General features: G+C 45.1%; 6 protein-coding genes and 1 long non-coding RNA gene across 7 annotated transcripts; 4 read left to right on the forward strand and 3 right to left on the reverse strand.

Moving 5' to 3' along the window:
* Positions 1 to 1519: 1519 nt before the first annotated feature.
* On the forward strand, positions 1520 to 1936 carry LOC311154042 (histone H4). Its single transcript, XM_084206208.1, has one exon. It carries the CDS (start codon positions 1527 to 1529, stop codon positions 1836 to 1838), a length of 312 nt encoding a protein of 103 aa, XP_084062334.1. The 5' UTR covers positions 1520 to 1526; the 3' UTR covers positions 1839 to 1936.
* A 350-nt stretch (positions 1937 to 2286) lies between these two features.
* LOC311154286 (histone H2B 7) lies at positions 2287 to 2690 on the forward strand (the record flags this gene model as incomplete). Its single annotated transcript, XM_084206638.1, has 1 exon — positions 2287 to 2690. The coding sequence occupies exon 1, from the start codon at positions 2310 to 2312 to the stop codon at positions 2688 to 2690; it is 381 nt and encodes a 126-aa protein (XP_084062764.1). The 5' UTR covers positions 2287 to 2309.
* Positions 2691 to 2966: 276 nt separating this feature from the next.
* Positions 2967 to 3278, reverse strand: LOC311153827 (histone H4; the record flags this gene model as incomplete). The annotated part of the gene is made up of 1 exon (XM_084205884.1): positions 2967 to 3278. One exon carries the CDS (start codon positions 3276 to 3278, stop codon positions 2967 to 2969), a length of 312 nt encoding a protein of 103 aa, XP_084062010.1.
* Positions 3279 to 12002: 8724 nt separating this feature from the next.
* Positions 12003 to 12413, reverse strand: LOC311154434 (histone H3.2; the record flags this gene model as incomplete). The annotated part of the gene is made up of 1 exon (XM_084206929.1): positions 12003 to 12413. The coding sequence occupies one exon, from the start codon at positions 12411 to 12413 to the stop codon at positions 12003 to 12005; it is 411 nt and encodes a 136-aa protein (XP_084063055.1).
* A 969-nt stretch (positions 12414 to 13382) lies between these two features.
* LOC311153764 (histone H2B 8) lies at positions 13383 to 13985 on the reverse strand. The gene has a single exon (XM_084205792.1). The coding sequence runs from the start codon at positions 13959 to 13961 to the stop codon at positions 13581 to 13583; it is 381 nt and encodes a 126-aa protein (XP_084061918.1). The 5' UTR covers positions 13962 to 13985; the 3' UTR covers positions 13383 to 13580.
* Positions 13986 to 14328: 343 nt separating this feature from the next.
* On the forward strand, positions 14329 to 15068 carry LOC311153755 (histone H2A-IV; the record flags this gene model as incomplete). The annotated part of the gene is made up of 1 exon (XM_084205781.1): positions 14329 to 15068. The coding sequence occupies one exon, from the start codon at positions 14329 to 14331 to the stop codon at positions 14716 to 14718; it is 390 nt and encodes a 129-aa protein (XP_084061907.1). The 3' UTR covers positions 14719 to 15068.
* Positions 15069 to 19501: 4433 nt separating this feature from the next.
* On the forward strand, positions 19502 to 23217 carry LOC311153886. The gene is made up of 4 exons (XR_014616161.1): positions 19502 to 19625; positions 20121 to 20303; positions 20463 to 20584; positions 23103 to 23217. It is a non-coding gene; the product is annotated as an uncharacterized lncRNA (long non-coding RNA).
* Positions 23218 to 24228: the final 1011 nt, after the last annotated feature.

Here is a 24228-nt window from a genome sequence, read left to right on the forward strand (position 1 = left end):
CCTGCCCTGCTGCCTCTCATCCAGAACAGGGATATTTGTTGGATATATAGATTAATTTCTGAACATAACTTCATTTTGGTGTGGTGTAATTTTATATGGGGAGCACAAAAAAAAAAGAACCAAGAGGTCCCAGGAAAAGGTAAAGAAACACTTGGCCATCAGGAGAAGACAGCACATAACAATGGGGAAAACTACAGATTTACCAATGATGAGACACATCTGTCTTGTGGTTGGGATTATTTGGGAAAATGTTTAAAGTGCATGAGGAACCTTAAAATCACACTTGAGAAGCTGGGTTGGAAGGCTGTGGGTAGCTATTGTGGATCTTTTAGTTGTTGAGACTGAAGTTTTAGGCATTTTTGTATTATTTGCTCCATACTTTGTCCCCTGTAGCTGCAAGTTTTCTATTCTCGTTTTGTGAATTGTTGAGTGTTGTTATCATCTAAAGACACTATAACTCCCTAGAGAAACATTAAATATACGTGTCTCATTTCAACAGCAAAAAATAAGTGTACTGAAAAAGACCAAGGTGAAAAAAAAGAATAAAGAGGGGAAGGAAGCAAACCATGCATTTTCAAAAAAACCCCAAACAAACACCCAAACTTATAAACACTTAAAACTACTAAAGGTAACTAAGACGATGGAACTCATTAAAATGAAAGCAGCTGTAGGACAGCACTAAGGAAAAAATAGTGGCTTGTGTTCAAAAAGTAATATTAAATGAAGAAAATAAAAAGCAGTGAAAGGAATAGTTTAAAAGCTACCAGTAAAGAGTGAGATCATGAAAATAACCGGCATATGCAACTTTTTAAAAGCACACGAAGTGGTAGAGGTTTTTGTCCTAGGTGTAGCAGCAAGAGACATAAATCAGCTCCTGCATCAACACATCAGGCCCATAAACAAAACAAAGCCCTGTGATCATTAAGTCAAGGACATGGGACACACAAAAGAATTCCCCCCCGGTGAAAATTTAAAGTGTTGCCCTCACAGGGAATAAAACAAACAAAATCGCAGCACATTACACGCTTTTTTCAGCCTTCGGCAGAAAAGTGTTCATTTACCGTAAAAGCGGGACCACGGCGCCCACTCTCGGTCCCCTGCCCGGCCGGGCCCTTTGTCGGGGCGCAGCTCGCTGGCGGCGGAGCCGGGCGGGACGCGGCTCTGCGGGCCCCGCCGCCGCCCCTATTGGCCGGGTTTTGGTGCAGCCCCGCGGCGGCGGAGCCCCGCTCCGTAGCGGCACCGAGCGCCCGCCGGCGGGGCCGGGCAGCCGGGCCGAGCGCGGCGGGCACGGGGGGCCCCGGCCGGGATCCGCTCCGGGCCCCGCCGGGTTCGGGCTCCGGGGGGCGGGGCCGGGCCCGAGCCGGGAGCGATGGCGGCAAAGGCCCGGCCCGCGGGGGGAAGGGCGCGCACAGAGCCCGCCCCGGCCCGGCCCCGGCGCAGTTCTCAACCAGGTCGGACCGCCGCCCTTATACAGACGCGCGGGGCGAGGCCCGGGTTATTGAGCTGAGAGCAGTGAGTGCGGCGGTATGTCTGGTCGGGGTAAGGGCGGCAAGGGGCTCGGCAAGGGCGGCGCTAAGCGCCACCGCAAGGTGCTGCGCGACAACATCCAGGGCATCACCAAGCCGGCTATCCGCCGCCTGGCTCGGCGCGGCGGCGTCAAGCGCATCTCGGGGCTCATCTACGAGGAGACGCGCGGCGTTCTTAAGGTTTTCCTGGAGAACGTGATTCGCGACGCCGTCACCTACACGGAGCACGCCAAGAGGAAGACTGTCACGGCCATGGACGTGGTCTACGCCCTTAAGCGTCAGGGTCGCACTCTCTACGGCTTCGGCGGTTAAACTTAACGTAGTTTTAACTCATACTGTTTTAAACACCAAGGCTCTTTTCAGAGCCACCTACAAATCTCACTATAAGAGCTGTTTATTGCTAATATTATATCCGTATTTCTGAGATTATTAGAAGATGTAAATAAACTAATCAGGGTTAGAACGTGTTATGACATTCTTATAGGGCTAAGATCATTGACGGTGAACGCACAAGTGAATGCCCAGCGTAGTTAGTATCACGCACTGCATTTTTTGGTTCTAAATCCAGAACCCTAACTGCAGCCAGGATTGTGTAAATGCAGCGCCGGAGCTGTGGCTGTCACGGGACGGAAGTGCCTGAAATTACGTTAGTACTTTCTACTCCAATAGGAATGGAACAATTACAATCCTCTGATTTGCATAACGCCGTTATAAATAGGGGGGGCAGGCGCCATTTTCGATGTTGTTGTGCTACAGTGAAGATCCTGAAAAAAAACGTTAAGGATGCCTGAGCCGGCGAAATCTGCTCCGGCACCGAAGAAGGGCTCTAAGAAAGCTGTCACTAAGACGCAGAAGAAGGGCGACAAGAAGCGCAAGAGGGCAAGGAAAGAAAGCTACTCCATCTACGTGTACAAGGTGCTGAAGCAGGTGCACCCCGACACGGGCATCTCGTCCAAGGCCATGAGTATCATGAATTCTTTCGTCAACGACATCTTCGAGCGCATCGCGGGCGAGGCGTCGCGCCTGGCGCACTACAACAAGCGCTCCACCATCACGTCGCGGGAGATCCAGACGGCCGTGCGCCTGCTGCTGCCCGGCGAGCTGGCCAAACACGCCGTGTCCGAGGGCACCAAGGCTGTCACCAAGTACACCAGCTCCAAGTAAAAGGATAGCAAATTATAAACCAAACGGCTCTTTTAAGAGCCACCACACGTTCCTAATAAGAGCTGTGATTGCAAATACGAATTTTTTTAGTGTGAATTATTGTGTAGTACGAATCCAAGAACAATATAGGTACAAAATATTATTACACAATTTTTCAGGGTTCCTTTCCTCTGCAGGAAGAACTTCAGTAATTACAAGCTCTGTTTGTGAAATCTGTGTGTGGCTCTGAAAAGAGCCTTGGTGTTTAAAACAGTATGAGTTAAAACTACGTTAAGTTTAACCGCCGAAGCCGTAGAGGGTGCGACCCTGGCGTTTAAGGGCGTAGACCACGTCCATGGCCGTGACCGTCTTCCTCTTGGCGTGCTCCGTGTAGGTGACGGCGTCGCGGATCACGTTCTCCAGGAAAACCTTGAGGACGCCGCGCGTCTCCTCGTAGATGAGCCCCGAGATGCGCTTGACGCCGCCGCGCCGAGCCAGGCGGCGGATAGCCGGCTTGGTGATGCCCTGGATGTTGTCGCGCAGCACCTTGCGGTGGCGCTTGGCGCCGCCCTTGCCGAGCCCCTTGCCGCCCTTACCCCGACCAGACATAATACTAGCGCTTGCAGCAGCTCCCCGAATGGCGCCATCCAGCCCTCAGCGGCCTTTTATTACCCGCGGTCCGACCTGGTTGAGGACTGCAAAGGGAGGCGGGGTCTCCTTCCCCGGCTCCGCCTCCCCCCGCGCGGCGCTTTCCCGCGCCCGCCCCCGCTCTCGGCGCTCGCCTCCCTTCGCCTCCCTCCCGCCCCGCCCCGGCCGTGCCCCGCTGCGCGGTCACGGTTCCCCGGGAGCTCTGAGCCTCCGCCCGTAGCAGGAGCGGGAACTGCCGCACCCTCTTCCGGCGCCCCGTTCGCCTCCCGCTGCCCGCGGGTCTGCGGCAAAATCCTACCAATGCGGGCCCTCGCCCTGCGCTCCCGCCCCGCCTCTCCGCTGCTCTCTGCCCTCTTATCCCGGCTTCTGCTTGGGCTTCTGCTTCAAGTGTTCCTTTTAATTTTTTGGTCATTAGCATTTGCCTGCATAGACACCTTCCTTAGGAGAATTTATATAATCTCTGCCATCTACGACCTACAGCTTCTTTCTACGTTCATTTTGTTTAAAACAGCAGAAGAAAACACTCAAGTTGTGTAATGGCTAGAGGATTTTGACTTTTTTTTTTCTTTTTTTTTTTAATGTAATGTCGAATTTTCTTAGTGGGGATTAAAGCGTGAAGGGTTCCCTGGCCTGTGTTTGTTTCACTGGGCTTTGTTTGTTTGTTTCCCTGGAAACACAAGCACGCACATGTGCTAACACGTACATCTTGTCTGTCATATCTTTACCTATCCAGCATATTTTTGACCATTTCTAGGAAAGCTGAGAGCATAGAGAAATCTAAAATAAGAGACCATAAGGAAGATGCCACTGCTTGCAACAACACTTTCTGGGAATGCTTCCTACTTGGAAACTAGGACAGCCATTCTTCTTCTGCACTGTAATGGAAATAAAAGACAATTTCAAGTTTATCACCCTAATGTTTGGGTTATCCCCTTGCTAAACGTGCTGTTTAAAATAGGAATGCTACAGTCATATCTTTACAGTCAACACTAAAATTTAGATGAATGTTCTAGTACTACTAAGTTTCCTGGATTAAGGCAGGATTGCATGAACTAATAAAATTTTCCTTCGTGATGTAGATACTATTAAACTAATTTCTATTGAGATTAAACTCATTTTCACAATTAAAAAGCATTTGGGGCCACTTGGCATTTTCCTTTTCTAAGTTTAACAGCAAAATTTTTCAGAAATATCTATTGATTTTGGGTAATAAAAAAAAATTTACAGTTGATAGAGGAATATTGACATATAAATAAATAAGTCTTCAAGAAGTGTGAAAATAAGAATTTCCCAAAGAACCTTTTCGGGATTTTGTTCTGGTATGATCTCTGTTTTAATTTGCATTTAGTCTTCATATTCTGAAAACTCTTAGCATTATAAAGCATTTTCACTGGCCCAATTTTGTGTAACTGCTTTGAAACAGAGAAGAAAAAAAAGTGCTGCTGTAACAATATCCTCATGCCCTAGCATCCTTCTTTCTTATTAATGACTCACACATTTTAGGGTAAAAAATTTCTTTCTTTATCTCCTCTCACTTATCCCCTCAAAAGTGTAGTAGACACATGTTCAAAAAGGAATTTCCTGTCTTTTTGTAAGATTTATCTAAACTACTTTTTCCACACACAGGAACATAATGAAACAATTCTGGGTTTGGTTGGTTTTGCTGGGGTTTGTTCGTTTGTTTGCTTGTTTTAATATCTGTGGTTATCTTCTAGCTCTTTTTCCATTTCCCTCTGCAGCAGACAACTTTGTTCAAAACTCTTCATCGTTCTTTTACAAAAACATAAACTTACAGATAGAGTCTATTTTATAACTCAGGCAACTGCCTGGTCTGGAATTGTGACTCCAGCATTCAGGGATGTATCACAGCGCATTCGATTTTTATTCTTCCCTAACATGAGGCCCTCTTGGCTTCCCTGCTTGGTCACCTTCTGATAAGCACCACCAGGCAAGTTTCTATTTGATTCCTACATTTCAGCTGGAGTCCTCCACAGCAAAGTGACCCATCCATTAGCACGTGTGACATCCTCCACTTGCACACTGGATCAGCCTGCTACGCTTAAAAAGCAAAATTAGCAATTAGCAGCTCCAACCCCAAAGGCAGCACGTTAACTAAAGACATCATCAGCGCTGATGGAGAAATGAAACAGTGGTGGAAAGATATCCAAGGGGAGGGGGAGCAGGGTACCATCCCTTCTGCAGTGCTGGAGGCTCATGCAGGGTCTCAGGGAGGCTCTGGGAGCTCTGCTGTACATTTCTGAGGCCAGGGTGAGGCTGGATGAATTTTTGCAAACTCCATGCTGTACTTTTAATTAAATTGAGGATAAAAAGTAACTCTTAAACACTATAAATAATGTGTTAAATAAACCCAACCAGACAAACAACAACCAAAAAACAAAAAAAACCAAATCAAAACAACAACAAACCCCATTAAAAACAACAACAACAACAAAACAACAAACAACAAACCTCACCCTTTAAACTCTTGAGGATAAAAAGTTTTATTACTTGAAAGTGCTCTTAAAATACAACATATGCAGCTGCTTGCAAAACACTGTGTATTATGAAATACCTCTATAATGTAGTCTTGCAGCCAGGCATCTCAGGGCCTTTAAAGTAGAGGAATTTTATAAGGATGGTAAGAAATTCCTATTCTTCCCATTTAGAGATCCCAGTTACAGATCTTTGAAAACATGTAATGACTGCATGTACACATGCATAACAATTGTAATTCAGTCCTCACATCGTATAATCAATATTAAACTCACTTTTCATTCTATTTCTGTGTAGGCTGCACTCGTGCTGCTGCTGCTGCTGCTGTGAGGTGAACTCGAACTCTGCATGCACCTGCCTAAGCAACCACAAAAACCAGGAAGGACTGGCCTGCAAATGCTGCAGACTCTGTTACAGTTTTCAAGCACTGGATGAAGAGGTGAGGTGACACTTTTGTTCTGGAAATATTTCTGTGTTATGTTGGCCTACACTGAGAATACCAAAGGAGCCTGAGAGTGCAAATGTTGACAACCACTCCATTTTCCTTTGGTGTCTGCATATTTACCACTCTTCAGACTCTTGAATGCATCCCTCCTGGAAGTGAACTAGTCCACATCCATGTAGTGATCTTAACCTTTTCCAAACATGTTCCTTTTCCCTAAAAACAAAACAACAACCTGTCAGATGAGTCTGCCTGGGAGAACTGATGGGAGGTTCAAAACTGGCCCATATAAGGAAAAATAACATTCAATTTCAGCAACCAACAGAGTAATTCATTTAGGAAAAAGGAGGGGAAGATAACCATCCTTAATGTTCTGTTTCACAACACAACTAACTTGAATTGCAGCTGGGCCTGTTTGTTGCTTAGAAGTATTTCAGTTTCAGCGTGACAAGGATTTTGACAGAGCTAGTTGACTGCAGCAGAGCATTCAAAAATTCTCAAGTGCTCTTTATCATTGCATTGGTGCAGTGGAGATCTTACCTGTTTTCCATATATTAGCAGTAGTCAGAGTTAATTCAGGAAATGTTCAGGCCTCAGCACACTGAATTGGCATCTAAAACACACAAAGATTTACATTTGACTTTTGGTTGTTCTTGAAAAGCTGTGTCTCAGAAACACTGCTTTGTTTTGTTTATGTGGTTTTGGTTTTTTGTGTGTGCTTGTTTTGGTCATGCCTCTCACATCATGCCTTCAGCTCTAGATCCTTATGTTCATTACAGCATTGGCACACTGTCCTAAAATCCCTGGGACCACATGGAACACTTACAGAAAAGCATGTGATGTGCCCTCTGGATCAATTACTTTCCTATTGATGGCATCACAAGTTGAAGTTCTTACAAGCCAAAATTTTGTATAGCTTTACAGACCCATCCTGATGGATCAGTGCTGTGCTTGGAATAGCATAAAAAATAAAAATCCATGTGCAGAGAGAAAGGGAATACTCACAAATACATCAAATACTCATGGCACTAGATCTTCAGAAATAGAGAGTGATGAGCAAGAATAGAGTGTAGAGAGAGAAGCAATAAGGACACAGAGGATATATAACCAGGCTTTTTAATATCTTAACTACATTTAATCCCCCCATTAGAGCAGATGACAGCACAGCAGGGCACAGACTTGGCTGATGTGTAAAGACAAACTGATCAAGCCCGTTAAGAAAGCATCTTCACGTTAATGGACTAAAACCTCACAGTGCTTAAGGGTAAAAGAAGGGTGGGGAACCAGACATGGACCTGGACATTGGCATTCCATAGAAAGCACTGGGTAAAGCACCACAGGTGACCCAGATGAGAGCAGCGAGGGAGGAGCAGCATTGGGGCAGGGCCACGCTGCCCTTGGCACGTCCTTTGCCACCCCAGTGTCCCTGCAGGGGAGGGTTCTGTGACTCTGACACCTTACCCCAAGAGCAGGCTCGGGCTGAGGCTGAAGTGCCCAGCACCATGGATGGCCTGGAAGAGAAAGGTGTGGAGAAAGCGGGGCTGGGGCAGTGCCAGGCTCACCTTGGCATGGCTGGGGCAGCACCAGTGCCCCTGGAGCTCTAGACTTTGTGGCTCTTTGAACCTGAAGCCAAAGCAAAAAGCACCTTTAGAGTGAGATGCAGGGCACCATGGGTGGCAGAGATGACAACAGTATGGGTGAGCAAGTTTGGGGCATGTCCTTTGCCACCCCAGTGTCCCTGGAGCTGCTGGATTTGTTTCTCTGTTCCCTATCAGCCATCCCAGACTGGGGCTGAGGCCCCCAGCCAGATGGGCTTACCCTGCTTTATGTACAAATGGGTTTAATTCAAACTCAGTGTGCATTGGTTTTATGTATTAATGCTCCTTATGTTTTATGTATTAGCATTCCTTTAGTTTGTTGTCTTTTTATTACTAAACCCTGGTACTGCCATAACAGCCTCACTGAGAACAGGGCTTTCCATCCTGTGCTACTTCATAGCCTGTTACAGGAAACTTTCATTAACTGCATTCTGCATATTCTGATGATGTATTAAGTAGTTTAGCATTAGTGGCTGGAGTGGTTGTAGCATTAGGCCACAAGAGCTGACCAAAACAAAAGGTTTTGTTAAAAGCTAATGCTGCTGAAATACCCAAAGCAGAATGAAAAATGTAAGGAAGGACCAAGGAGACAACTCCAAGAATTGAGGTAATGTCAAATGAAAAAAAAAAACCCAAAAAACCCAAAAAAAACCCCAAAACCCAACAAACCCAAAACTATCCAACAAAAAAAAAAAAAAAAAAAAAAAAACCAAACCAAAAAAACCTACCGAAAAACCCCCAACCCCAAACAAAACAACACCCCAAACTCCCAAACAAAACAGACAACTGACCAGAAACAACTGATGGGCTTGGGAATTGAGTGCTGGGTGGCCTGTGTGGGATTGAAGGTTAATTTTTGGTGAAGTGGTCACTCTTCATAGCCACCCAACTCAAGCTGTAACCTGAGAACTAATGAAAGACAAATTGGAAACCTTCACTTGGACGAGTGCATTAATCAGCAGGATCCTAGGGTCAGACCCTGTGATTGTGGCCAGTGTAAGTAATTCCATAATGGAAGTACTTTCTAATATAAAATCTCAATAAATGTTCATAGAGTTGTGACAATGTTATTGGCACATCTACAGTCTGACACGTGCTGATGCCCAGGCTGAAGACAGAATGTGACCTGAAAGTGGGAGAGGAGAGGGAGGCAATGATGCAGCAGGGCAGTGCTGGCCTGTAGAGCTGTGGCTGGCCAAGTTCAAACTTGACTTTGGTGGAACCAGCAGGTGATTCAGATGGTGAAGAAGCCCACAAGAGGGACTTGCAGATTAAAACATGTTTAGGACCTATCTTTGCATACTGGCTTGCATGGAAACCAGCTTTACAAAATATTTACACTGCAATAGTTAATTCAAATGAGAACCTTGCTTTCATATGGATGTGCATCTGTTCAGATCTTTTCAGAAACTTATAGCTGTCAAGTAGGACTGATTAAAATATTTTTTGTCTCAGAAAGATGCTGTCATCAGACCTTTCATGTATTTGGATGAAATGAAGTATTTCAGCAGAATGTCAGTAGTGATGCCCTATTTTACCTGTTGGGACTGATAAGAACATTCTTCCAAGCATGGAGTATGGCTAAAGGGCCAGGAACAGTCCTAGCCAAATATCTTGCTGAGCATCTAAAATCACCTGCAAAAGCACCTTACCAACAACAGCTCTCAAGCCAGTCCTCAGCTGCTCAGCACAGAGGTGTTGCTCACGTCCAGCTTTGCCTTGGCAGCATTCTTTTATCTCAGGCTCCCCTGCAAAAAGCAAAGAAATGTAGCTGAACCTTGCTGGCACCAGAGGAACCCCCACTTTTATTCTCACTTGGACTTAGGGAATCTTGCACCACATCACCTGTGTCCTCGTGCCACCCATTTGCTGTGCATTACACCCCAAAACTAGTTCAGGCTCAGGCATTAATATTTAGAGTTTATATGAGCCCTGTGAAAACAATAAGCACTGCACACCTTTCTTTCTCAGCTGATGAAGTGTTAAGTGCCTTGTCCCCATTCCAACATGCAACTCTCTCCGAATGAATCCAAATAATACTTAATTTAGTGAAACAGTTTGAGGTCCTCAAAAGACTAGAGGAAAAGTGAGAAGAGATGAAGGCAAATAAAACCTGTTTCCCCATCTCACTGCTCAAGTATAATTTGTTTCTTGAACATAGTAAAAAGAAAAAAACACAAAACAAAAACCCCATCATTTCTGCTGCTACATTTTGCTGAAATGTAACTACTCTCACCAATGGCTTCCATAAGATAGCAAATATCTTCTAAATAAACTGCTAGAAAAAGCTATTTTACTTGATTTAATTTTTTTTTTCCTTATAAGCATCTGCAAGCAGGTCCAGGTAAACATATCTCTTGCCCTCTCAGAAAATGAAATGAGTTAGCTTTCACTACATCTCATTGCTGCAATTCCAGCAGTAATCCACAGGAAGAAAAAATTCTGTTTGGAAAAACACAAGTCGCATGTCAACGAACAAATCTGGGGGTATGAATAAAACACAGCAGAGGCTTCTTAATTCCCAAAGCCCTGCTCCCGATGCCTTCCCCCTTCCTTTTAACCCTCTGAGGTTCAGAAACAGAAAATGGCTGAAAGTGAGAAAAACAGAGGAAAGAAAATGGTGTCGAGGCACTTGATTGGTCAGATTTTGCTGCAGAGCCCAAGTTTCTCACACTGAGAAGGAAATATTCCTAAAATGAAGTTTTTATCAGCAGTTAAGACTAAACTGAGCCTTGCCATCTTAGGCTTTTCGGGAGATATATTTCCTCCAAGCATTTCTCAGCGGCTCCTTGTTTGCTGGTTTAAATGAAGGCTGTGTCTAACTCAATCCAACAGCTCCGTAAAGCCGCCGGGACTCATTTGTAGCATCGAAAAACCAAAGGGACATAATTTCCAATAATTCAATGGAACAGCAGGCTCCCCAGATTACATAAAACTACCTGTACCGTTAATATATATAAAGGTGCCATAAAGTGCGAAATAATTTTAGAAATGTACGTTTTTCAGGCAACTACAGATCTATTGACTAGGAGAGCGGTGGGGGGTGTGACTGAATTTACAGTCAGGGAGAAATCCGTTTTCTAAGTGCGTTCACAATAATCACCAAGCACGATGAATAGGGAAGAGCCTCCGTTTAGAAATTGTTCCAGACTTGCTTAGCTTTCAAGCACAGATGCTTCTTGGAAAGCACTTCACCTGCGGCAGCTTCAACACATCTTTTTGGGAGCCTCAATAACGACAGAGAAGATGGATGCAGACAAAAATCTCTAACCATTAGAGATGTCACGAGTGTGGCCCTAGACAAGGCACCAGCAAGGAGCACACGACTTGGGAAAAGGACTTCCATCCTTGCCTCCAACTTATAGTTCACCTGACCCCCCCCACCACTTTTGGAAACATTTTATCTCGGGAATATATAATAGCGTTTGAAATGGCTGAAAATGCCCTCGGGACAGCGCTCACGACCAGGAGTGATGGAGCACTGAGAAAGCACTGATGGAGTCCTTCCAGGGAAAGCGGGAAAGGAGTGTTGTTCGTGCTTTCAGAAACAAAGCAAGTCCCACAGGCCCTCCCAAAAATAAAAAGGGGGGAGGCAGCGAGATACACTATTGCTGCTGGCATAATGAAGCAATAAATAAACTAAAAACGGTGAGGTTAAGTGAGGGACAAAAAGCCAGCACGTTTACAATACCCAGGAAGCAACTTCTCCAATTATGAGAGCGGGATTCTATGAGTTCTCTTCTCTATGAATTAGAACAAATTATTAAAAGACAGATAAAGTCCACTTATCTTTAACGTGGGTATTTTCTCTTTCAGAACAGTGAAGACTGTGTTCCCTAGGTACCAAAATAGCGTAGGAAAAAACACGTGAAAAGCAGTTTTTAACCCAAAAGAATAATTTAGCTTAGCATAATCAGTTAAAAAAAAAACCCTGCACAACAGTTTCGCAAAACTCAAGATCTCGTTCCTACCACATACAAATTTAAGTTTTTTGTACTTACTTGACGCACAAGGTCCTCCGAACTATAAGACACCCAAAACCCATCACTTTCTACGCATAACTAGGAATTTACAGCTCCTTAATGACGTTGTGGTGGCTCTTAAAAGAGCCTTTGGGTTTTCGATGTTCTGAAACTTTCGTCTGCCAACAGCTCAGGCGCGCTCTCCGCGGATGCGGCGGGCCAGCTGGATGTCCTTGGGCATGATGGTGACGCGCTTGGCGTGGATGGCGCACAAGTTGGTGTCCTCGAAGAGCCCCACCAGGTAGGCCTCGCTGGCCTCCTGCAGCGCCATGACGGCCGAGCTCTGGAAGCGCAGGTCGGTCTTGAAGTCCTGCGCGATCTCACGCACCAGGCGCTGGAAGGGCAGCTTGCGGATCAGCAGCTCCGTGGACTTCTGGTAGCGCCGGATCTCGCGCAGCGCCACCGTGCCGGGCCGGTAGCGGTGCGGCTTCTTGACGCCGCCCGTGGCCGGCGCGCTCTTGCGGGCAGCCTTGGTGGCCAGCTGCTTGCGGGGCGCCTTGCCGCCCGTCGACTTCCGCGCCGTCTGCTTCGTGCGCGCCATGGCCCACAGAGGATCCCGAACTGCTCAGAGAGGGGACACTGAGCAGGAGCAGCTACAGGGGCCGCTATTTATGGGCACCAGCGCGCTGTGATTGGCCAGCGCGCAGAGACGGGCTGCCATTGGACAAGGGCAGAGTTTGAAAATCCCGCGCGGGAGAGGGGGCTGAAAGGGGAGGGGGCAGAGCAGGCGGGAGCCGCCATCGCCGCCGCTTCCCCCACTCCTCCCGCCTCCCCGGGAGCTGCCGCGCTCCCTTTTCTCTTATCCCTCAGCTCCGCCCTGCCGAGCGGGACTGGCGGCGGCCCGGAGCGCTCGCACAGCTACAGCCCGCAGCAGACGCGGAGTTTTTACTCGGTCTCTGCGGCAGTTTTCTCGCGGTCTCTGCCCGGGACAACCAGGATTTAACCCCCTTGTAAAAGGCATTAAGCCAAATACAGCCTTCCCTGCGCATCCCGAGCTACCTGAGGTTTGTTAAAGCGCTCACTTTTTAAATTTTTTTTTTTAAATTTCTCTCGAGTCTCTTCTATTTCTTTGTAATTTCTTATTGTGTTGTCACTTACGGATTTCTTAATCCTGCCGCATTTCCACTGTGCCGTGGTGTACATTACTAATGTATCCGACATTAATAAAGTACACCACTTCCCTGTGAAATCTCTGGGACTAATAAAATTATGCTGTTCTCCATACCATAATGCACCTGCTGTGCCTGTCGCTATAGGCTTCATTAAACAGTCTTTAAATCATGACAGGCTAATCCCTAGTTTCCCGGGTAAACAAGCCACTTTGGCTTGTAGCCAAGTCCCTCCAGAATGACATCTCGTATTTAAAGGGGACAACAAACTGTTTTTGGGAATAACTAGTACGAATACTCAGAAATTAAGAAAGAAATCTTTAATAGCTTTACAACTTTTTAGGCGCTTAACATGCTTTTTATAGACCTGTGGGACCAACTGACAGAACAGAAGGCAAGACGACCCGAATCTTTTCAGATACCTAAGCAGGATAAACATTTTCCCCTCGTCTTCCAACAGCATGTTCTAACCCAGGGACTAAAACAGTACCACGTACAAGCACCACTCACCGAAAAAAAAACTGTGATCGACTCTTTTACTGAATATATGGGTGGCTCTTAAAAGAGCCTTTGGGTTAAAAGCGACGGTCCGAGGCGCCCTACTTGGAGCTGGTGTACTTGGTGACAGCCTTGGTGCCCTCGGACACGGCGTGCTTGGCCAGCTCGCCGGGCAGCAGCAGGCGCACGGCCGTCTGGATCTCCCGCGACGTGATGGTGGAGCGCTTGTTGTAGTGCGCCAGGCGCGACGCCTCGCCCGCGATGCGCTCGAAGATGTCGTTGACGAAGGAGTTCATGATGCCCATGGCCTTGGACGAGATGCCCGTGTCGGGGTGCACCTGCTTCAGCACCTTGTACACGTAGATGGAGTAGCTCTCTTTCCTAGTCTTTCTACGCTTCTTATCACCTTTCTTTTGAGTCTTGGTGACAGCTTTCTTGGAGCCTTTCTTGGGAGCGGGAGCGGATTTAGCTGGTTCCGGCATTTTACGGGTCTGTCTACACCTGGCTACCGCAGGAACGACGTAGATACAAAAGCGGAGCCCCCCGTATTTATAGAGACGGTATGCAAATGAGATGACTCAACTTTGTCTTTGCCCATTGGACAGCTCGGGTCCGTGACGTCCAATACGTTGCATCTTCCATTGGTCGACTTTTTCATCTGCATTCCCATTGGCTAAATTCACAATCCTTGTCTCTACCAATCAGAAGTCCAAGCGAGCCTCAGAAGGAAGGTATAAAAAGGCAGCGTTTTCGCTCTCCGTGCATTAACTCATTTTTGCGGCAGTTTTTCCTGCTTCCGCGCAGCTTTTCCTTGCGCTTGGCTCTTTTTTTAACCCACCTCCGTGAGCCATGTCGGGGCGCGGGAAGCAGGGCGGCAAGGCGCGCGCCAAGGCCAAGTCGCGCTCGTCGCGGGCCGGGCTGCAGTTCCCCGTGGGCCGCGTGCACCGGCTGCTGCGCAAGGGCAACTACGCGGAGCGCGTGGGCGCCGGCGCGCCGGTGTACCTGGCGGCCGTGCTGGAGTACCTGACGGCCGAGATCCTGGAGCTGGCGGGCAACGCGGCCCGCGACAACAAGAAGACGCGCATCATCCCCCGCCACCTGCAGCTCGCCATCCGCAACGACGAGGAGCTCAACAAGCTGCTGGGCAAGGTGACGATCGCGCAGGGCGGCGTGCTGCCCAACATCCAGGCCGTGCTGCTGCCCAAGAAGACCGACAGCCACAAGGCTAAAGCCAAGTAAATCTCATCTGACAAACAACCCAAAGGCTCTTTTCAGAGCCACCCACTTCTTCCTAGAAAGAGCAGGAACGCTTGACCCCAGGAATACATGCTGTGTTTGTATACCTGGAAACTTGAAATCTTAAGGGGTGGCGTTTAATATGTTATGTGTCTTTGGCTTTGCCTTGGTGGTCTGGAGCTTCCTCCCTTTTTTCTTTATCCTAGAAGTTACTTATGTAAGAGCGCGTCAGTTTCCCTTTTGAAAAACAAAAAAAAAATCAATAAAAGCTAGCCGTTGCCACTGACGACATCGGTCGCCGCTGTGTGGTTTGGGAAGAGATGTGGACTCTGCAAGGCTGCGCTCGCCGCCTCCCTGCCCGTGGGCTCCGTGGGGGTGCAGCGCCGCTCCCCCGGGGCAGGAAGGGCGGGGCGGGTCCGGGGCCGCCGCGGCCAATGCGGCCGGAGCGCGGCGCTTTCAAACCGCGGGGAGCGGGGCCCTCCTCTGCCCTGGGCTGGGCGGGAGACTGTAGTGGTTGCTGCTGTTTTCTGCTTTCTGTGCTTCTCTTTTCTCTTATTTGCAACTTCAAGCTTTCAGGCTTTGAGGAAACCGTAAGTACTTCCCTGGGGCGCAGTCTAGGAGGGTTTCCAAAAAATGGCATCAGGTATTCTGAATTAAGAATTCTGATGGGTGATTGTGAGAGCTGCAGAATTGGCTCGAGTGTCAGTTCGTGTGGAAGCCCTATAGAAAGTCACATATGCATGGGAAGGGAGTCATGATGCACTAGTCCGGACCTGAACTGATGTTTTAATTCCTTCTCCTTCATCCTGGCAGCATGAGTGGTGTTTAAAACTGCTCTTGGCATTTTCCTGCAACAGTTTCCTTTACTTATAAATTATATTCTCCGGGGTACTGCTGCCTTTGCTTTGCCGAGCTCTTTGGTACCATATTTTTGGATTTGGTAGCCTTAGCTGTCTTTTCTTGGCCCCTTGGTTGCTACGACTGCCTGGGCCTGCTTGGCTGCGGGAGCCCCTTGCACCCCGGGAGGGAGGGCACGGCCTTGGCCATGTGAAAGCTGCGGTCTTTGGAGCCGCCAGCCTCTGCATCCCTTTTCTCGGGGTGCCAGGGGCCTGCACATCGCGGCAGTAGGCGAGGGATCGGGATTCGCAGGGAGGAGCTCCCGCGCCATTGGTGCCGGAGGTGGCCGCGCTGCTGGGGGACGGTGGCAGCTCCTCTCTCCTCTGAACAGGTCAATTTTGGGGGGTTTGCCTTTGTTTGGTGGGGTTTTTTTTTTGTTTTTTTTTTTTTTTTCTTTTTTAAATTTTATTCCCACTGTAAAGAACGCGGCGTTCCCTCCTTTGTTAGAATAGGTGTAGATAAATGATGCTTTCGTGTGTTTTTGGTTCAGTAATGTTTTACGCGGAAAACTGCCCGAGGGGAAGGGAGGAATGCAGCAGGAATGCAGCGCCCGGAGCCCCCGAAGGAGGCTGCCCAGGGGCTGGGGAGGGTGTTTTCTTTGTTCCTTAAATCGTCCCTTGAGAACTGAGGTGAGGAAAACTCTGCCTTTTTTTTTTTTTTTTTCTCCTCCCCACCCCCCCCTTTTTTTTTCTTTTCTTTTTTTTTTTTCTTTTCCCCCCGCGTTGTGCCTCGGGAGGCGGAGGAGTGAGTCACTGGGGCGTTGTGTTAATGGAAAATGTTTTTCAACCAGAGGGAGATAACGTGGGAGTGCCCGACTGAAATCTTGCTTGGAAACAAGATAAGAATCGTGGGTCTGTTTCTAAGCGCTATATGATTCTTAAACAATTTTCAGGTTGAGTTCTTTTCCTTTGCTTGGTGTTTTTGTTTGGGTTTTTTTGTTTGTTTTTTTTTTTTTTTTGTTGTTGTTGTTCTGGCTTGGTTTTTTATTTGGTTTTTTGGTGAGTTTTCCCATCCCTTTGTTACTTTGGATTCTCCTTTTCTTTCCCAAAATGGGCAGAGGACTTTTTTCCTCCTCCTTTTTTAAACCATCTCTGTTCTGCTGGACGAAATTGCATTAGATATTAATCATCCACCATTCAGAGCTGGACTTTGACATAGCAGTAACTGCAGGACTTTATTGGTAACCATTCTGAAATATGAGGCTCGATTTGGGTCTAAAATACTTCCGGATTTTTTTTTTGTTTGTTTGTTTGTTTCATAATATCAATTTTGCTCTATTTTGCATATTTGGCAGAAAAAGCTTCAATTGGTGTATATTTAGTAGAGAAGGAAGGGATTATGTGGGCCTGGAGAAGGGAATTGATTTGTACAAGGTTCTGATTGGGCCATTTGAAAATCCTGAAAGAGGCCTCCTGGCTTTCATTTTTGCCCTAGAACAGAGGGTGTGAGGAGGGAGCATTTATTTTCAAGAGCAATGTTCAGATTTCCTTCTCAGGCGCTTCAGTATTTATGTTCTGCTTAGTTTGGAAATTGCATGTTTTGGTTTTGTTGGGTTTATTTCTTACTTCCCACCCCCCGCCCCCTGCTGATGTTTTAAAAATCACTTGAAAAACACGTATTTTAATAGATTTCAAGTAAGATATGGGTAGATTGTAATCTAGTGTGAAGTGCTTGTTTTGTTTTTTCTATCATGTTCCTCAGTAGAAACTTGTTAAGCTCAGTACTGTAATTCATTAAGTTCACAATTTCATTCTCTGCCTTTCTAGTCATGTTTCCTCCTTGAGACAGCTCATGTAATGAGCTGAATTTCCTTATATAGAGATTAAAAAAAAATAAGTTGTGCTCTCTATGTCATAAACAGGATTTTCATGTTGGGTTTAAGTACATTTTTGTTAAGTACAGGAGCTTTGATGAGTTCTGTATGCTAACTCCTCTTTTTCTTCAGCTAAATTACACCTGGAATGTTTTCATACATGCATATCTGTGTTTCTCCTGACCAGTCATTCACAACTAATGTAGAAAGGCAACATGTTCTTCTACCTCGGCTTGTTATAAATGCAAACATTTTCTCTCTGCCTACCACAGTTAAATGAAAGGCTATTTCAACATATAAAAGGCTTTTATATATTGAAATAGAAGAGAGAAATGTATTATATTACTTCTTTGAGTATGGGACAAATGGGGGTTAAAAGTGGTGGTTTTTTTTGAAAGCACAATATTTTATTTCATTGCAGATGTAGAATTTCCCTTCCCAAATAGTTTCATCTACCCAGCCAATCTAAATTCTCAAAAAGTAGGAAGGCTTTAGATTTAAGAACAGTGCATCACAGATGCTTTTGATCATGAAATAAACATTTAATATGACCCTAATTTACTTTTGAACTTTAGGTCCACACAAAATATATCCTAAAGTACTAAGTAAAGTACTAACCATAACATAGCAGGGCAATCTCTCTGATTGCTTGCTCCCAAGTGAATGTTACTTAATTTGTAGTTATCCAATAGCTTCTTGATTTTCCATAGAGCAGGGAGAGGTAATGTGCAAGACAATATTTTTAATAATTAAAAATTAAAAAAAAAAAAACAAAATGAAACTATGCTCAGTTGCAGAAACATTCAGAAGGATGCTGAGAATCAAATTTTTAAAAAGTGATGTTATAAAAGAACATTTACTATTTGGCTTTGTCTTAGTAACCATAGAGTGCCAGAAAAAGTCCTTGGATATTAATTTCCTTCCAAAAATCTTATTCACACTGTTTTGGTTTTGTTTTTTGGTTTGGTTTTGACGTTTTTTGTTTGAGTTTTTTAGTTTGTTTTATAGAAAAGACTGTCTGAGCTTGATTTTTGTCTAGTGACCTGATTGAGGACAGGATAGAAATACTATTCCAACTCCCTTTGTAGTAAGCAGCCTTCCTAAGTCTTAGAGGAAGGTCTGATTTAATTTTTTTTTTGTTTGTTTGTTTTGTTTCATGAGAATTTACTTTAGGCTAGAAATTTTACCGATAATGTAGGCAAGCTAGAGTGTTTACCTAGACCAAACGTGAATGAAATTAATTCATTACCTGACACCAATGCAATCCCCACGATGCTCCAGGCTCTTCCTTGTAAAACAGAAATGAACATTTGCATCACATAGCCTATGCAGCGGCTAAGCTTGTACAATTATTTTATTAAATTGCTCTCAGATTCCTTCGCTCAAATTTTTAGTTTCTTCAGTAGCTTTCTGCAATACAAAAATAAAATACAGCCGGAGCATCTTGCAAATCTGGTGTTATTCTATGTAAATAATTTGAATAGTACCATGACTAATTTACTTTTCTTGAACACTTAAGCCCAGACCTGCTTAGACACCAAAAGTACTTTTTGAAGAATAAGTTATTGTTTATTTCTCTAAAACACATAGTACAAGATTAGCCTGGAGTTTGGTAAACATGTAAGAAATAGACTTTTCTCCACCCACGCAGTTTTGGGGGCATTGATGCCGGGCTAAGGACGTTCGTGTGGAAGTGGAAGCCAAGCGCAGCTCCCAGAGCTGCGGACACGCAGCGGCAGCGAGCGGCGCCTGTTTGCGGGGCACAGAAATGCTCCGGCTCTGTCAGGAAGAGCGGATTGCCGTGAGCCCGACCCTTGTGTGCCTTTCCCTTTGCCTCCGTGGCATCCATCCCTGCCCTTCCCGTGGCACAGCTGAGGGACGGGGAGGCTCCGTCGCTCCGCAGCGCTCCCCCGGCTCGGCTCGGCGGGGAGCGGGGCCGCAGGCACCACCCGCCTGGGCTGCAGCAATTTCCAACCAATCCCGCCTGGGAAGCAGCTTCCCTCCCTCCCCATCCCCCTCCCCCTCCTCCATCCCTTCCCCTCCATTCCCTGTGCTTGCCTTCCCTGCCGTGGCCGCTTCCCGTCCTCCCCCCGCCGCGCCCCCGAGTCATTTTCCTCTAATTTCCCTAATCCGCAGCCAGTGACGGTGAATCCGCTGGAGGACACCGCGATGAGCGACGAGCACCGCGCCCTGCCTGCTGGTAAAAGCAGCCTCTGCTTTGCGTGCTTCTGGTGTTCCTTTTGTCAGCCCGCACTTGGTGCTTTCTGACCGCCGCTTATTTATACCGCGGCCGCTGCCCGGGCTAAGGGGCAGAAAAACCCCAACAACCAAACAAAATAAACAAACGAAACCCCAAACAACCCACCACAAAACCAAACCCCAAACAACCCACGACAAAACCAAACCAACCCAAGGAGCAGTTGGGATGTTCCAGCTTGCTCTGTTAGAAAATATTATTTCGGTGATCAAAGACTTCTGTCAGGAGCCCCTGTTAATTGCACCCATCCCGTCCTAGACGACTCAATTCGTGGCTGCAGCTACAGAAACAACCCTGCCATAGTAACAGGCCTGATGCAAACAAACCTTTTCTCCTCTCCAGGAGGCACCTCTGTGTGTATCACATCTCGGAGGGGTGGATTGTTTCAGGCTTCTGCACGCTGCATACAATTGGTACTTCTTTTCTCTTTTCAAATAGAAAGCAAGTCCTGTTCCTATAGAAGCTACGGGTTTTTCCTGTCAGGGGATTCCTCTACGGCCTTCACAAGTATTTTCTGAGAGAATCATGAGAATATCAGCACAAACCAGGGTGCTAGCAATTTGGAAGCCCAGGAAAAAAAAAAATCTGTAGTTAGGCACTTGAAAAGGAGCTTTTTTAAGGGTAAGTTTTTTGTTTGTTGGTTTGGTTTTGTGTTTTGGGTGGGGAGGAAAGGGTAGAATCAGTTTTTTGTTTGGGACTGGTGTTTTTTGGGGAGGGGATTTGGTTTTGGTGTTGTTTTTTTTACCTTATGGAAAAACTAAACTTTCTATTTACCACCAGTGTTAGGACTTGTGCAAGCAGCTGTGTAATCCAGAATTGATTTCTGTGAGGAGACAGATGGCACTGATTTCTTCTTTCCACACATCATCTTTCTTCTCTCTGATTTGAAAAAAGCCTATCGAGTAAGGATCTATTTACTTTTAAAAACTGCCTATGAAATTTAGACAGCGTTTCTGACATCAGTAACCCTTTGGTTGTATCTAATTTTGTGATTAGATGAGACTTCACTGAGTTTGATGGATTTAACTCCTGACCTCCTAGGTAGTAAGGATTAGCAAGAACACCTTCAGTTAGCAGAGGTCATTGTTCTGAAGGTGTCCTGGTATGCTTAGTAGAAAAGCCATTTTAAGCATTAAATCAGCTCTATCACTTTTCTCAGAAATTTCTTTACCTCTTGCAATAGTTTATTTATTTAGAGGTCAGAAATGTGCACACTGTGCTGGGTGGAACTATTTCACACAATGCTACAGTGGTACAAAGATACAGAATCCTGTTTTATTCTCTTCCTCTTCTGGTGATTCTAGACATTCAAGTAGTGCTTCTGAGCATTGAACACATTTGTTTAATTAATCTATGGTTTTCAAATGTGGGAAGATTTTTTTTTAATTAGGCTCAAACTAAAAGGTGCAGTAAAGGTGGAAAATGGTGGTGAGACAGTTCTGAAGAGTGAGTTAGGAATCAGGCACAAGGGGAGGACAGGCACTGAAATTGGAAACTATAGTTGGAAAAAAGTAAATAAATGAAGATTCTGAGGTCTATTTAATAACACCAAAACACCTAGAGAGCCCAAGATATTAATGCTATACAGATCATGGCCAGTTCCCTGTTGCACATCAGGAAAACAAAGATTTATTTTGTTCCTCACCAAAAGGATGGCTGAATTTGCCATTTGATCACCCAAACCATTATGATCCAGAAGTCCAAGTCCATGTCTATAGGCAGTGAAATTCCCATTAGTTTCTAGTCCCCAGTGTGTGTGAGGACTGCTGATTGCCAAAGGACCTTGCAGCCACAAGAGGTTCATACAGAATGGAATGGGCAGTGGATAGTGTTAGTAAGACCAAAATTTAATCACTATACTTACACAGAAAAATGAACAAGAGTGAAAAATGTTAGTGCCTTGTAATATGTAAGCACCATAGTTAAAACCCACATATATTATTTAAATGCTTTGAATTGGAATGATTTAAATTCAGAATTTAAATCATTAAATTTTGAATGCTCTGTCAGAGATGGACTCCGCTGTGAGTGGACAGGAGCTGCCATGATCCATGCTGGTGTCCAGCTTCCACCTGGAGGAGTGCAGCTCTAGGTGTGCTGGCTCTGGCCTTGGGCACACACTTGCAGGGAGCTGGGTTAGCCTGATGCACAGCCAGGAGGAAATCCTGCTGTGCCCTGGACAGACAGACCCAGGGGCAGTCAGTCCCTGACCCAGCTTCATCAGATTAGCCCAGGTGAATGAGAAAGAGAATTGGGATGGAGTTGACCAAACTTCAGCGAGTCGGCAGTAATTTAGGCACACACTGAGGTGTGAAAGGTGTGATTCTCCTTTATTGTGTGGGGATAACCACTGGCCATGCTGACAGGGGCTGAGCAGGGACTGACAGCTTAGAGTCTCCATGTCAGTAGTGTGCACAAAGCTTTAATTTTGCTTCTGCTGCAACTTTCAAAAATATTTTCTTTTCCTCTCAGGGGAATTAGACAAGTTCTGTAATATCTAGTCATGTTGATCATCACTCTCAGCAAAAACCCATCTCCATTTTTAGCTGGGCTTGTACATTTCATATGATAGTGCTCTGGGATGCTCATCTCCCTAGGAAGATGATACAAAAAAAGATTATTCCTTTCCCTCACAAATGTTTCATCTAAATAAAGTAGCACTATCATAAGCTTTTCCTTTAGGAGATGAACCAAATCTGTATCTCTGATTTTCAGTATTTCCATCAGGATACTTTTATAGCTGATTTAAAAAACATACTACAGAGACTTTCTAAGTTAATATTAATTCTCCTAAGGACTTGTGCTGGCTGATCCACGGAGAGATCAGTGACTCCTCCAGCTCAGCTAACAGCTTTCCTGAAAAGAAAAGCAGATCATTTAAGACAAAACAAATTTGAAAATCACATTTTTTTCAACAGCCTCCTCAAGGTTTTCTTTTGGGATGGACAGGAGTGTTGGGAGGAAAGTCAGGATGAGAGATTGAAAGCAGATGCAGAAGGGAAGTGTTAAATTGCTGACACTCCTAGAGTGAGTAAAGTGGGGTCACTCTCTCAGTCATTCCTGCCATCCCCAACCTGGTCTGCACTCCAGCGTGCCCTGACTGCCTGCCCACACCCTGGGATAATGCTAAAATAATAAATAAATAACCCATGTAGATGAACCACCAGGAGTGAGGGATGAACACTGGCCATTAAACATGAGACTGGCCATAAAGTAAAAGATGTCATATAGGAAGTGAAGTGTTATTTCAGAATTCAGTGAATTCAGATTGTTTAGAACTCCTTTTTTCTTTTTCATGACATTGAAATGTTTGGGTTCCTGTAGACAGGCTGTTTGCTCCTCCTTTTGGTTTAATTTTGTCTATCTTCAGAAGTGTTCTAATACTTCAATAATATACACACTGTTACTTTATCCCCACAGGTGCTGGTAAGAAGTTTAGAAAAGTAACACACAAATAAAATATGCTAAAGTAAAAACAAGAAAATTAAGCTACATGGTGTGGAAAAGATAAATTTGGGTAAGCATTACATGGACAACCTTGAAATATAGAATATTTCCTCAAATAACCCAAGCACACTGCAATGCATGAATCTATTCTGTGTACTTGTATATTGCTGTCATATCTACAAGGATTCTATGTAAAATTTGCTATAATAAAAATTTACTCTAAGTAATCTGTGGGGTTTATTCCTTTGAAGGTAAGGTATTGCTTAGGAACAAATTACACTGATACCTGTTGTAGTTCTTCATCTGAGTTTGTCTTAAGAATACTTAGAAAGTGATGGACCCTGGATAATGATAAAAACTGAATTATTTAAGGTGGTCTAATAGAGAGAAGATCAAGAAAACATGACTTAAAAGTAAGCAAAGGCTAAATTTGATGGAAAAAATATTAACTGCACAATAAACACCACACAAAGAGATCTAGAGAACTAAAAAACATCAAGAAATGGATTCTAAAAGAGATGGCACTTTTTGACAAAATCCCAGTTAACACTGGGCAAGGGACGTGACCTGTGCATTTTGCAAGGCAGAATAACTACTCATTAAACCACATAAATAAAATTCTTTAATTGAATTATTTGCAAGAATATCAGCACCCATACATTTGAAACGAAATTAAAGGAAAGCTACATAGTAGATGTATCAAAAAAAAAAAAAACATGATTAAAAACTGAATGTGCCCCATGAAAAGGGAAAATTAATTCATACAGGAGTCCTGAAGAGACCAAAATAGGTCATCTGAATATAGATAAATAGAGAGAAAGGCACACTCACCACTGCCAAGGGAAAGGTATGTGATATCAAATACTGAGAGCACTAATAGGCAAGGAAGAATATGTTTCATCGTTATGCAGAAGCTTTCCTGAGTTCTCTGTTGTGTTCTGTCTATGTTGTAGCCCATAAATGCAGTGACAGCAGGGGGAAGACCACATATAAATATTTGGGTTTTTTTCCTTGAGTAAGTGTAATGATAAATACTGTGCAAAGACAGTGATTCTAAATGTGTTGGTTTTGGCTGGCTTGGAGTTAAATTTCTTCACGG

Source organism: Fringilla coelebs (genome assembly GCF_963513975.1).
Source record: "Fringilla coelebs genome assembly, chromosome: 5".
NCBI classification, from domain to species: domain Eukaryota; kingdom Metazoa; phylum Chordata; class Aves; order Passeriformes; family Fringillidae; genus Fringilla; species Fringilla coelebs.